General features: G+C 35.6%; 1 protein-coding gene across 10 annotated transcripts in view; it reads left to right on the forward strand.

Annotated features, from left to right (window-relative positions):
• Window positions 1-12,695, forward strand: part of VRK1 (VRK serine/threonine kinase 1) — an 85,237-nt gene that overhangs the window by 52,084 nt on the left and 20,458 nt on the right. For all 10 annotated transcript variants that reach the window (XM_017857977.1, XM_017857985.1, XM_017857983.1 and 7 more), the window contains 6 exons: window positions 3,901-4,009; window positions 4,145-4,237; window positions 6,292-6,424; window positions 7,205-7,325; window positions 7,607-7,665; window positions 11,597-11,775. In XM_017857977.1, coding sequence (XP_017713466.1) covers window positions 3,901-4,009; window positions 4,145-4,237; window positions 6,292-6,424; window positions 7,205-7,325; window positions 7,607-7,665; window positions 11,597-11,775 — 694 coding nt within the window. The remainder of the gene's footprint in view (window positions 1-3,900; window positions 4,010-4,144; window positions 4,238-6,291; window positions 6,425-7,204; window positions 7,326-7,606; window positions 7,666-11,596; window positions 11,776-12,695) is intronic.

Genomic DNA, 12,695 nt, shown 5'->3' on the forward strand with positions numbered 1-12,695 from the left:
AAATTAAAGGCTGTCTAAAGGGGAGTAAGACAAGAAAAACCCTTAGTGATGACTTGCTGGGAAGCAAATATGTTTGACTTGTGCTCCAGTATATAATAGTTATATTCCTAAGGAACAGTACATTATGGAAACTACATTTCATAGAGATGATTGGAAGAAAAGTGTGCCTGGGGCTAGAGCATTTTTACACCTGGAATAACAGCCTTTTCCTCTTTCCGTAATTTCAATATAAACGTCTGAAAAAAAAAAAACCAAGTACAGTATATTGCAGCAAAACCTAAACACCAAACAAATCTAGCACTAGATTGATTGTACTTGACTGCATCAGGTGTGGTCATGCGCTAGTTAACTTTCTGTCTCTCTCGTTTCCCTGTCTGTGAGATGAGGATAATAGTACTTTATGAATTACTGTGAAGATGAAATGAAAACATGTAAATTGTAAGGGGCACATAGTAAGTGCCCAGGAAATATTTCTTGCAGTCATCATCACCGTGATTATCATAATTGGTTTCATTTGTTTGTCTATGATTTTTGTTTGTCAGTGGTGATATTTTGCTTAAGAATGATGGTCTTTTTAAAAGTAACCCACACTGTCGTATCACATTTTACCATATACATTCTTATCACCCATTTTATGATAAAGTTTGGAAACAGTTACACAGGGCTTTTGTTTGTATAACTCCTGTGAGGTGACCGGGGGCTAATTGGGTCCAAGGTTGACACTGTAAGCTGACTGACGAGGGTACTGCTGGAAAGAACTTCTCTGGTGTGGATCAGAAGTGCCTTAGAATGTGGTGACAAATGAGAACACAGTCTAAGTCTTAACTCAACATTTATTAGTGATGACTTTACCTCCTAGCCCGTTTCTTCTATAAAATGAGGTTGCTAGAAATGTCTCCTTTAAAAGGTGGCATCAGTCATATATCAGGCATTGATTTGCTTTTAGGTTGAAGCTCTTAAAAGAATCATCGTAAGTCTTAGAAAGTAAAGAAATAGAAAGTAGATTATTCTTCCAGCCCCCTGCCGTACCAGACATCCTTAGTTTTTCTTGTAACTCCTTTGAATTAATATGTATGTAGGGCTTAGAACAATGTTAGCTGCTACCATTATTAAATTATTTATACTGATATATATTTTTCTTTTACTTGCACATTTTTATCCAAGTCTCCAGAAAAGTATACATCAAAGGTTTTACTTTAGAGGAGTTACTTAGAAATAACTTCCATTTTACTACTCAATGGTAGCGCTGTCTTTCCAGAAGAATGTGGTAATGGTTTCTATGAAATTTGTGGAATCATGTTTCAGTTGATGTTTATGATTTCAGTATGGTGACAAGATTAAGGGCTTAATAAGAATGATGGTAGGGTAATTTGTGAATAAAAACAAAGACCTATGTAATAAAATTTTTTTTTTTTTTTTTTTTTTTGAGATGGAGTCTTGCTCTGTCACCCAGGCTGGAGTGCAGTGGCCGGATCTCAGCTCACTGCAAGCTCCTCCTCTCGGGTTTACGCCATTCTCCTGCCTCAGCCTCCCGAGTAGCTGGGACTACAGGCGCTCGCCACCTTGCCCGGCTAGTTTTTTGTATTTTTTTAGTAGAGACGGGGTTTCACCATGTTAGCCAGGATGGTCTCGATCTCCTACCTCGTGATCCGCCCGTCTCGGCCTCCCAAAGTGCTGGGATTACCGGCTTGATGTAGTAGAATTTATTAATAGACCCCATGTTGAATTAAGCAGTTGTGTTTTAGTCATCTTTCAGGCTGTTACAGAGGTTGTATTTTTGTTACCTGTGTATTACAGGCCTTAAGTATCCCTTATCTGAAATGTTGGCACCAGAAGTATTTTAGATTTGGGATTTCTTAAGGATTTTGGAATATTTGCATTAATACCTACTGGTTGAGCATCCCAAATCCGAAAATGGGAAATCCAAAATGCTCCAATGAGCATTTCCTTTGAGCATCATGTTGGCACTAAAAAAAACTTTCTAATTTTGGAGCAGTTCTGATTGCAGATTTTCAGATTTGAGATGCTCATCCTATATTATAATCATTACACACATCACCTATTTAGTAAAAGCCAACATGTATATGTGCTCTGGTTTCATCTCTCAACCTTTCAAAACCTGTTATACAAAGGAAACCAGGAAGTCAAAGTTACCATTTTCACTTTATTATCTTACAAGCCAAGGTGCTAGGAAATCCTACATGAATGAATACATTTTGTCACTTTTTTTTTTCCCAAGATGGAGTTTCACTCTTGTTGCCCAGCTGGAGTACAGTTGCTCAGTCTTGGCTCACTGCAATCTCTGCCTCCCAGGTTCAAGCAATTCTCTTGCCTTAGCCTCCTGAGTTGCTGGGATTACAGGCACCTGCCACCATGCCCGGCTACTTTTTGTTTTTAGTAGAGACGGGGTTTCACCATGTTGGCCAGGCTGGTCTTGAATTGCTGACCTCAGGTGATCCACCAGCCTTGGCCTCCCAGAGTGCTAGGAATACAGGCGTGAACTACTGCGCCAGACCACCACTGACTAATTTTATAATCTTGGACAAATCACTTTACCTCTGAAGACCTTAGTTATTTTATTTATTAAAAGATGTTTAGACAAGATGATTTTCTAATTTTCTTCCAGTTCAAAAATGAATAGAATTCTGAGTTACTTGTTCAACATCTTGTCTTTTAGTGTTAGTCAACTCTTCCTTCCCTATTGAACTTGCCATATTGTTATCATAGAAGCCTACAACATATAAATGGGGTTTTTGTATCCTACTGACATTTATTTCAGTATATGTAGTGCAGTGGTTAAAAGCATGATTTTGCCACATACTAGAGGACAAATTACCAGTTTTCTTCTGCTGTAAAATGGGGATAGTAGGAATTACCTACCTTGTAGAGTGATGTGAAGTTTAAAGGCATTAATAACATTTTAAGTACTTACAGTAGTGCTGTGCTTATACCAGGTGTTCAGTAAATGCTAGATGCTAGGGTGTTGATGATTCATAATCTTCCTCGTTGGAGATGTCCTGATACATTCTGAGTGTGGTTTTGGTTTTTATTGATTTACTGAATGATTTTACCAGACAAATTAGAATCTGGAAAACTGTTGAAGGTAAAAGTGGTCCTCAGAGCAGAAGCTGAGCAATGTTATTGCAAATAGGTGATGCTTTTCTGTACATACTGAAATACAACATGATTATTGAATCTGAGTTTTGGGTGCTGAAAGTGACCTTAGAAAGGGTGAGTCCCTACTCTGTCGTTTCACTTCTGTGGAAATTGAGGCCCAAGGAAGTAATGTGACTCAGCCAAGGTGACATCGCTGCTTTATGGCAAAACCAATTATCTTCACGTTTTCCAGGATATTTGTTTTCCCCAAATCTTGGCCATTGAGTGTTCAATGTACAATCCTTCTGTGCCGTTTAAACAATGGTATTGAATCTGGCTCTTGTTAAAGCATCTGACGAGAATCTTGATTTTAGCAGAATGTTGTTACTGCTGAATATACCTTAAAAATACAGAGAAACAGTCACAGGAAGGAAGCTGATATCCAGAAACATTAATTAATTTTAACTATGAGAAAAATCAATGCTGTCATTTTATTTAGCTTGTTTTATTTTTACTGTGAATAAACCTGTTGGGTTCTCTCTGTGAGCATTATCTTAAATTGAATAATCTCCTAAAACTAGCTGAGACCAGGAAGAGGCCCTCCACGTAAAAAGCAGGACCTGAAAGCACTCTGAACTCTTGAGATTACTAGTTGGGAGAAATTGTTGCCAATGTTTGTATTTCTTTTTTTAAAAAAAGTATTTACTAAACATTGTCTTGAAAAGATTACTTTGAGAGTACTCATTGCAAAGTTGGTTTTCTTGAATTGTATTTTGTTCATTGGCTTTTCGTATTTGTCTTCAGTTATAGGTTTATGATAATGGATCGCTTTGGGAGTGACCTTCAGAAAATATACGAAGCAAATGCCAAAAGGTTTTCTCGGAAAACTGTCTTGCAGCTAAGCTTAAGAATTGTATGTGAGCTATATTCTTCTTGTTTTTAAAAAATTGTTTTTAGTGTACAGTAAAGCCTAGTTTATGTTGAAGCTTGGTCCTCTGCTGGCTGGTGTTAGGTACTGCATTAACTTATTCTGTATGTACTTTCATAGCTGGATATTCTGGAATATATTCACGAGCATGAGTATGTGCATGGAGATATCAAGGCCTCAAATCTTCTTCTGAACTACAAGAATCCTGACCAGGTAGTTTTATAACTTTTATTTCTACTATTTAAAACGTGTTGTTTGAAAATAAATATGGTTGCTTTGAACTTTTGAACCTATGTAGAAGTTTTACTTTTTGAAGTAGATTTGGTAATAATATTTCTTCTTGACACTTTGATCTAGTTAACATTCTACGTTTTTGATGTGATTTGTTGGCACTTTATCAAGTTGGCTATTTTGCCCTAAATAAGATTCAGAAGAAGTGCTTGTGATACAAAATGAATTTCAAATAGCTATTTGGGGGTGGAAGCTTAAAATTATATAGTACACCAATGAATTATATTTGCCTGTCTGCTTTGTCACTTTTTTTATTCCTTTGTTCAAGAAATCCATCAAATGTAAGTGTTCTATTACTTGGAAAATTTGGTCTTTAACATGTTGATTATTCAAATCAATTGGTTTACAGAAATATCTTAGCTGTCTAAATTTGTATACCCTTAGTGTTTGGAATTCAAATGTGCATTTTTTTTTAGCTTATTACATTCCCTTGTAATTTTTACTTTCTAATGAAAGGAGAAAAGCTAATGTTATTATACCTTTATTTAGGTGAGTTTAGTTGAAGTAGAGGGATCTATACTATTTTCCTGTATAGCTGTTTCTGTGATTTCGGTGAAAGTAAGGTTTAGTTGACATTCATACTTAAATGTATGTTCTCACTTCTTTCTTGATCTTAAATAAAAAGGAAGATTTAAACATTTTAAGTGTGTTTGGGTGCTTTGATTATTATAATTATTTGTCAGTACTCTGTACTTCATTATTTCTCTCAAATGTACCTTTAACTACCTTTGCTTAGTTTTTCCTTTTTCCTTTGGGTCCCTTTGCTTTTTCTGTCGTCTCATGCTTGCTTCCCTTCCTCCAATGTCAGTTATGGTGGATATAAGGGAATCTATATAAGTATAAAAGAAGGAAGTTACTATACTATTAATACCGTGTGCGAATGGAGAAATCTTAAAAAGACAGTCATCAAATTCATCTCTGCTGTTTCTAGCCATTTCTTTTGGATGTTTTAGGCCAAGAACAAAGAAAACGCAGCTAACAACCTGAACAATAAGGGTTCCATTAATTGAAATAGGCTGGACTTGTACAGTATAATAAAATACAACTTATATCACTTTGCAGGTGACTAAAACATGCTGCCTTTGTTTATATGGAAATATTTTTGCAGCTCTGTTATCCTTCAGACATATGCTTTGGATGGGATTATTTTTCCAGTGTTAGATGTATGTGCTAGATCTAGCTACATATTTTTGCTTCAGTTTCCTCTTGTGCCCAGATGCATGCATTTGTGACATTTACTCAGAATTAGAGATGTAATGTGTGGCTATGGAATAGAAGAAAGCCAAGTTTATTAGCTTTGTATGCTAATCAGACCCACATGTATATGCCCATGAATAAGTATGTATATAATATTAAAATTTACTTTTAATCATGAAGACTTGGCTTTAGAATATAGTATTTAAATATAGATAAGAGCCCGATCTAACAGTTCTTTAGATCATTATTATGATGTATGAAATATTTTTATAAAGTAAATTGAGATTTGATTATTTTACAAGTGAAGAAACAGAGGAATGGAAGGTAACTAACATATCCTGTGTCAACATCATTAGCAGTCTTCTACTGGGTGTGCTTTTCTGTGTGGGAAGTCGCAGTTGTATCGCAACAAGTATTGATGGTTTGCTCTGTGCTCAATTTTAGAGTCTGTAAGATAAAGTATAAAATGTATAATTATCGTTCAAATTGAAGAGACGAGATTAATTACAAGTATAACATATACTTATCTCAAAAAAGTATATAAAGTCAAGTGATTACACTATAGCTGTGTGGTCATTTAACATTTTATTAAAATAAAAGCCTTTCAGAATTAAGTATTTGCTGCTGTTTGCATTTTGGATCTAAATTGTTTGGAGTGTTATGGAATGACCTTGTAGATGAACCCACCTTCAGATGACAGTATTTTGTTTCTATGCTTTAAAGGGGTATATGTGCAGTGATTTTGACTTTAGTTTGTATCGGTGCTTGGAAATTTATAGGTGTACTTGGTAGATTATGGCCTTGCTTATCGCTACTGCCCAGAAGGAGTTCATAAAGAATACAAAGAAGACCCCAAAAGATGTCATGATGGCACTGTTGAATTCACGAGCATTGATGCACACAATGGCGTGGGTATGTCAGTAGTACTTGAGTGAGAAATCGACTGCTAATGTTTTCACCCAGATTCCTACATAGTTCTTAATTATGCATAAATAAATAAATAGATACATAAATAAGAATTGAAGAGGCACAGGGGCATGAGGAAAGAAGGCAGAGGTGAGACTCCTACAATTGTATTCCAGGGCCATTTGTGTTCTTCTCTCCTGCCTTTTCCTTGCGGCCTTCAAAGATAACCAAGAAGGTGGTAGTGGTTCATTCAACTGCAATGAGGATTTCTTTTTGGTTTTATTTAGTTTAATTGGAATGTTTGTTTGTTTTTGTATTTTTTCTCAAGTTTCTTATGTATCTACAACTTTATAACAGCTCACTTTTATTACCTGTTAAGTTAGTTTATTTCCTCAGCAGTCATTTCTTCTGTGCTCAAAGCTGTGGAAGAACTCAAACACCCAGTTCTCTGGGCCTCTTAATAGCATATAAAAATTTTAAGAATATCTTCAAGTTTTCCAAAGGCAGTATTGAGTCTATCATTGTTTTATTTCTAGAGTAACAGTCTCCGCTTGAAACCCTAAAATTTACCAGTTTGGGTTTTAAAGTAGAAATTATCAATTGAAAGTAAATTGGGAGGTAAGCTATTTCTTTTATACTGTCCAATACCTAGGTGAAATGCAGTCAGAATTTTATGATGAAAACACTGTGGAGTTGACTTGTTTTACCTTATTACTTTATATATACTTTAAATTATATATTAAAAATTATTTCAGTCTACCTAATGTTCTTCTCTTGCATTTGTAGCCCCATCAAGACGTGGTGATTTGGAAATACTTGGTTATTGCATGATCCAATGGCTTACTGGCCATCTTCCTTGGGAGGATAATTTGAAAGATCCTAAATATGTTAGAGATTCCAAAATTAGGTAAAGGAAAACTTAAGTTATTTCTAGCAAAATCATAATAAGCCAAATGTTTTTAGTCACAGCTTCTTGACAGGAACTATAGTTTCAACTGATACTGATATAGAAATAAGAAAGTACTTGTTAACCAGTAAGGTTCCTTGGTCTTTTGTTTAATTTAGAAAAATGTCTGTAAGCATATTTAGGATGTAGCACATATTGCTTAATGTGCTATGTATTTTTATTTCATGTTAATAACATGACATCAAGCTTCAAACAGTGACTCATCCTTTAATTTTTAACAGATATAGAGAAAATATTGCAAGTTTGATGGACAAATGTTTTCCTGAGAAAAACAAACCAGGTAGGAAAACATTTCTTCAGTGTTAATAGGGATTTTGTTTTCTGGGGATAAAAAGGCATGGTATCCATGGAATAGCCCTTAATGTGAGATGTTAGGTGGTGGCCAGGCATGGTGGCTCACTCCTATAATCCCAGCACTTTGGGATGCTTAGGTGGGTGGATCATGAGGCCAGGAAATCGAGACCATCCTGGCTAACAGGTGAAACCTCTTCTCTGCTAAAAATACAAAAAATTAGCCAGGCGTGGTGGCATGCACCTGTAGTCCCAGCGCTCAGGAGGCTGAGGCAGGAGAATCGCTTGAACCCAAGAGGCAGAGGTTGCAGTGAGCTGAGATCGCACCATTGCACTCCATCCTGGGTGACAGAGCGAGACTCTGTCTCAAAAAAAAAAAAAAAAAGGATATTAGATGGTTTGTTAAATGAATACTTGAGCCTTATTCAATTATTATTCAGTGCTTTTAGCAAAGGAAGCAAATTTCATTCATCCATTAAGCTAGTAAGTATTGAGGCTTTATTGTGCGCCAGGGACTGGGGATACATCAGTGAACAAAACAAATATCCCTGCCCTCATGAAGCTAACATTCTAGTTGGAGGAGTTAGATAGTAAACATATGAGCAAAATTTGTATGTTCCCCTGGTTAGTACTGTGGAACTAGAAGAAAACAGGGTATAGAATTAGGGGGTGGAGATGGGGTGGGTAGTAAAGTAGTGAGGAGGACTGTAATTTTAAGTAGGCTGTCCAGGGACAGCCTCACTGAGGAGGTGATATTTGAGCAGTTGTAGGAAGGAGATGAGGGAGGGAGGGAGCTGTGTAGAAGTCTGGGGAAGAGAGTTCTAGGCAGAAGGGGACACTAGTGCCCAGGAGATGCGAGGACTGTGTCTTTATAGGTAATCATGAGGGCTTTGGCTTTTACTTGAAGGAAGAGTGTGAGGTTTGGATTAGAAGAGTGATATGAACTGTTTATCCTGAGGAGAAAGGTCTCCTGCTTCTGGCGTAGGGATGGACTGCCGAAGGAGCAAGGATGGGCCTAGGCAGAAAGCAGGTTAAGAGACCACTACAATAACCCATGCAAGAGAAGTAGCAGCCAAAGAGTGAGAATTGGTCAGTTTGCATATATTCAGAAGTCTTTCTACGCCTTTGCTCAGTTGTCTCCTTTTCAGGAAGGTCTATCTACCCTGACCTTATGCTATTTAAAATTGCAACCTATTCCCCATATCAATAAATACAGTGTGGATTTCTCAGAATTATGCCTTGGACCTCATAGCGATCAGTAGCCTCTCCCTCGTGGCTGAATGAGTCACGTACCTTAATTTCCAGTACCAAATATTTGTGTTAAAATTTATAGAAATGGAATAATACAGTGAATGAAATAGGTAAAGATCCCTGTCCTCATGAAATTGTTGTTTACTTCTGTTAGTGTCCTTTTCTTTCATTCAGTAATGTATTTGTGAAATTCATCCCCATTATCGCATGGTTTTTTTGTTATTTTTGTTGTTTCGTTTTTTTGAGATGGGGGTCTCACTCTGTTGCCCAGGCTAGAGCGCAGTGGCACAGTCACAGCTCACTGCAGCCTTGACCTCCTGAGCTTAAGAGATCTTCCCACCTCAGTCTCTGAAGTAGCTGGGACTACAGGCACACGCCACCACACCTGGCTAATTAAAAATTTTTTTGTAGAGATGTGATCTCACTATGTTGCCCAGGCTAGTCTTGAATTCCTGGGCTCAAGCAGTCCTCCTACCTCAGCCTCCCAGTATTGGAATTGTAGGCATGAGCCACTGCACTTGGCCCTAGTATTGTATATTTAACAGTAGTTTCTTCATTATCATTTCTATAAGGTATTCTACTGTAGTTACATACCATTATTTATTCTGCTCTTAGTTCATCTCTAGTTTTTGGCAGTTGCAGCTTGCCAATTATACATACAGATGTATAGTCTACGAGCAGTTGATTTTTGGGTATTATTTCAGGAGGGGTCATGTATCTTTCCTATCCCCATATTTATATCTAGTCGACCCAGCAGCCTTCCTTGAAAAGACCATTCTTTTCCTTTGTTGTCATGTTTGTCATCAATCAAGTGTGGATTTGTGGATCTGTGCATCTGTTTCTGGACTCTTTTCAATTGTTCTTTTTGCCTATTCTTGGACCACGCTGTCTTAGTTACTGTAGCTGTATTTTAAGCTTGGTATCTGGTAGTTGAAATTCTTTAGCATTGCTTTTCTTTAACTAGACTTTGCTACTTTGCTATTCTTTGCCCTTTGCATTTCTATTTACATTTTAGAATCACCTTGTCAGTTACACACACACTCACCCACCCCCAAGTTTGCTGGAACCTTGGGATTGAATTTGACTCTGTAGACCAATTTGGGGAGCACGGACATCTTTATACTGTTGAGTCTTCCAGTCCACTTGTATGGTATATCTTTTATTAAATTTGGTCTGTCTCAATTTCTCTCAACTGTGTTTTATAGTCTTCTTTAGGAAAATCGTGCTCATCTTTCATTGTACTTGTTGCGAAGTATTTGATGCTATTTTAAGTATTTTCTAAATAGTTTATTTTCCAATTGCTTTTTGCTAGTATATAGAAATAGGATAGATTTTTATATATTTGCCTTGCATCTTATGACCTTGCTACATTTATCTACTAGTTCTAGTAGTTATTTGTAGATTCTGTAGGATTTTCCACATGTAGTATTATGTTGTTTGTGACTAAAGTCTGGTTTACATCTTCTGTTCCACTCTTTATGCCTTCTATTTATTTTCTTATTGTACTAGCTAAAAGTACACATAACTATTCTATTATACTGAAGGGACATGGCAAAAATGGACATTGTTCTCTCCCGGGGGGAGCATTTTCAATGTTTTATCATACATAGTGATAATTGTTTTAGTTTTTTTTGTACATCTCCTTTATCAGATGAAGAAATTGGAAGTTAGGTACTGTTGTCTGTTTTTTTCTCAGTATATTCCAAGTATTTAGGAATAGTGCCTGGCACATAGGAAGTGCTTAATAAATATTTGAGTTAATGAATGTGTGTGCACGTGCGTGTGTGTGTGTGTGTGTGTGTGTTTAGAACTGATAAGATGTCTTGAAGGACTGGTGTGAGAGGAAATGATTCAAGGATGACTAACTCAGATTTTGGCTTGAGGAGCTAGAAGGATGAAATTCTCAGTAACTGAGACAGAGAAAACCTCAAGTTTTAGGGATAGGTCAAGAGTTTAGATGTGAGTTTGTTGGAATTAATGGTGATATTTACACATCCAAGGACTAATATATGAATGGTAGATATACAAGTCTGGAGGTCGGGGGAAAGGTCTGTGTGTGTCATTAGCTCAAAAGTGGATTTTTGATGTTGAGAAGTGTTAATCTTGACTAGTAGGATTTCTTTTTTATGGTGTGGTTCTGTCTAAGTGTACGGTAAACCTTTATCATTTGGAAGCTGATTTTTCTCTTATAGGAAAGCCAGACCTTATTTCTTTCTTCTTTCTTTGACCTCTTTTTGGTGTGTTTTATTTCTCTCTCTGCTATAGAGCTAATGGCTTTGATGGCAAAAACAAATTGGCTATGATATTCATTGTATTTAAGGACATTTTACTTTCATAATCTTTAGATCCCTTTGTATTTTTTTATAACTTTAATACTAAAATAGTTATTTTTATGAATATTTAAATTTTAAGTTCTGTCTTGTTTCTTACAATTACAAAAGTGTGTTTTATATTTTATCTCAAAATACTTTTTTAATTTCAGTTATCTGACAATTCCTGAGTTCAAAAGCATACTTTTTATTGAAGTGATTGAAAAAAATAGGTATCTTAACAAGATGTGTGTTTGCATTCTAACTTTACTATAACCATGAATTGTTTTTTTAGAGGTAAGAGAGAAATATATTAGATTTGTGATTGAAAGTTATAAAATGATTGTGTTATTCTTTTAGGTGAAATTGCCAAATACATGGAAACAGTGAAATTACTAGACTACACTGAAAAACCTCTTTATCAAAATTTACGTGATATTCTTTTGCAAGGACTAAAAGCTATAGGAAGTAAGGATGATGGAAAATTGGACCTCAGTGTTGTGGAGAATGGAGGTTTGAAAGCAAAAACAGTAACAAAGGTGAATTTTGTTATCAAATTATTCTTTGGTCTTGTGTTTATAATTGCAACAAATACTATAAGAAAGTATAGCAGTAGTTCAATGAAGAAAAAGAACAGATTGCATGGCAATTAAGACAAATTTTTTATAATACAGAACAATGTGTAGAGGGTTGTAGAAAAATAGTTACTTATATATTATGTTTGGTAGCAAGTTACTAAATTTCTGAAATGATTTTAACTTGGAATACTGATACCTGACAGAGAAATTTTGATGGTGCACTGAATTCATAATTTATATGTTCTTTTTTCCCAAGTCACCCCTTGGGGTTCATATTGTCTCGGTTGTTTCTTATTTGTGGATATGGTCATAGTTTTACCAGTTGAAAACGGGTATTTGAAAAATTACCATTTGAAAATTTCCTTGTTTGTTGGTGTGGTGCATTTTACCATTTGAACATTATTTTGCTCTGTGAAGAAGTATCATTATATAAAGCTTATATCAGCATATAAGGGCATTAATTGGAGAGAAATGTTAAATAATGAACTTTATGATAGAAGTATTATACAAGCATGTAAAGAACTTCTGGCATCACTTTAGATTTTACAGGTATGCATTAACTTGCTGATTTGCTATTGGTTATTTTTGATAATTAACTTATTGATAAACTTACTGGTTTCCCTTATAATCTGAAATTATTTAATACAATGTGTCAGCTATTTTATATGAGGAAGGAAAACTTTTAGAAGAAAAATTTTTTATACATTAATAACCATTTTTACTGTCATTAACTTTACAAATTCTAATAGATTTTCTTTGGGAATCATCAGTATTCCAAACTCAGAAAAGGTTAAAAACAGAATTTTCTCTCTTTAAAATCAGAAGCAGCATGTTCTAAAAGTTTTTATCTTTTTCAATTAACAAAGGGAGATGAGGAATTT

The sequence above is a fragment of the Rhinopithecus bieti genome, unplaced genomic scaffold (assembly GCF_001698545.2).
Source record: "Rhinopithecus bieti isolate Rb0 unplaced genomic scaffold, ASM169854v2 scaffold_41913, whole genome shotgun sequence".
NCBI classification, from domain to species: domain Eukaryota; kingdom Metazoa; phylum Chordata; class Mammalia; order Primates; family Cercopithecidae; genus Rhinopithecus; species Rhinopithecus bieti.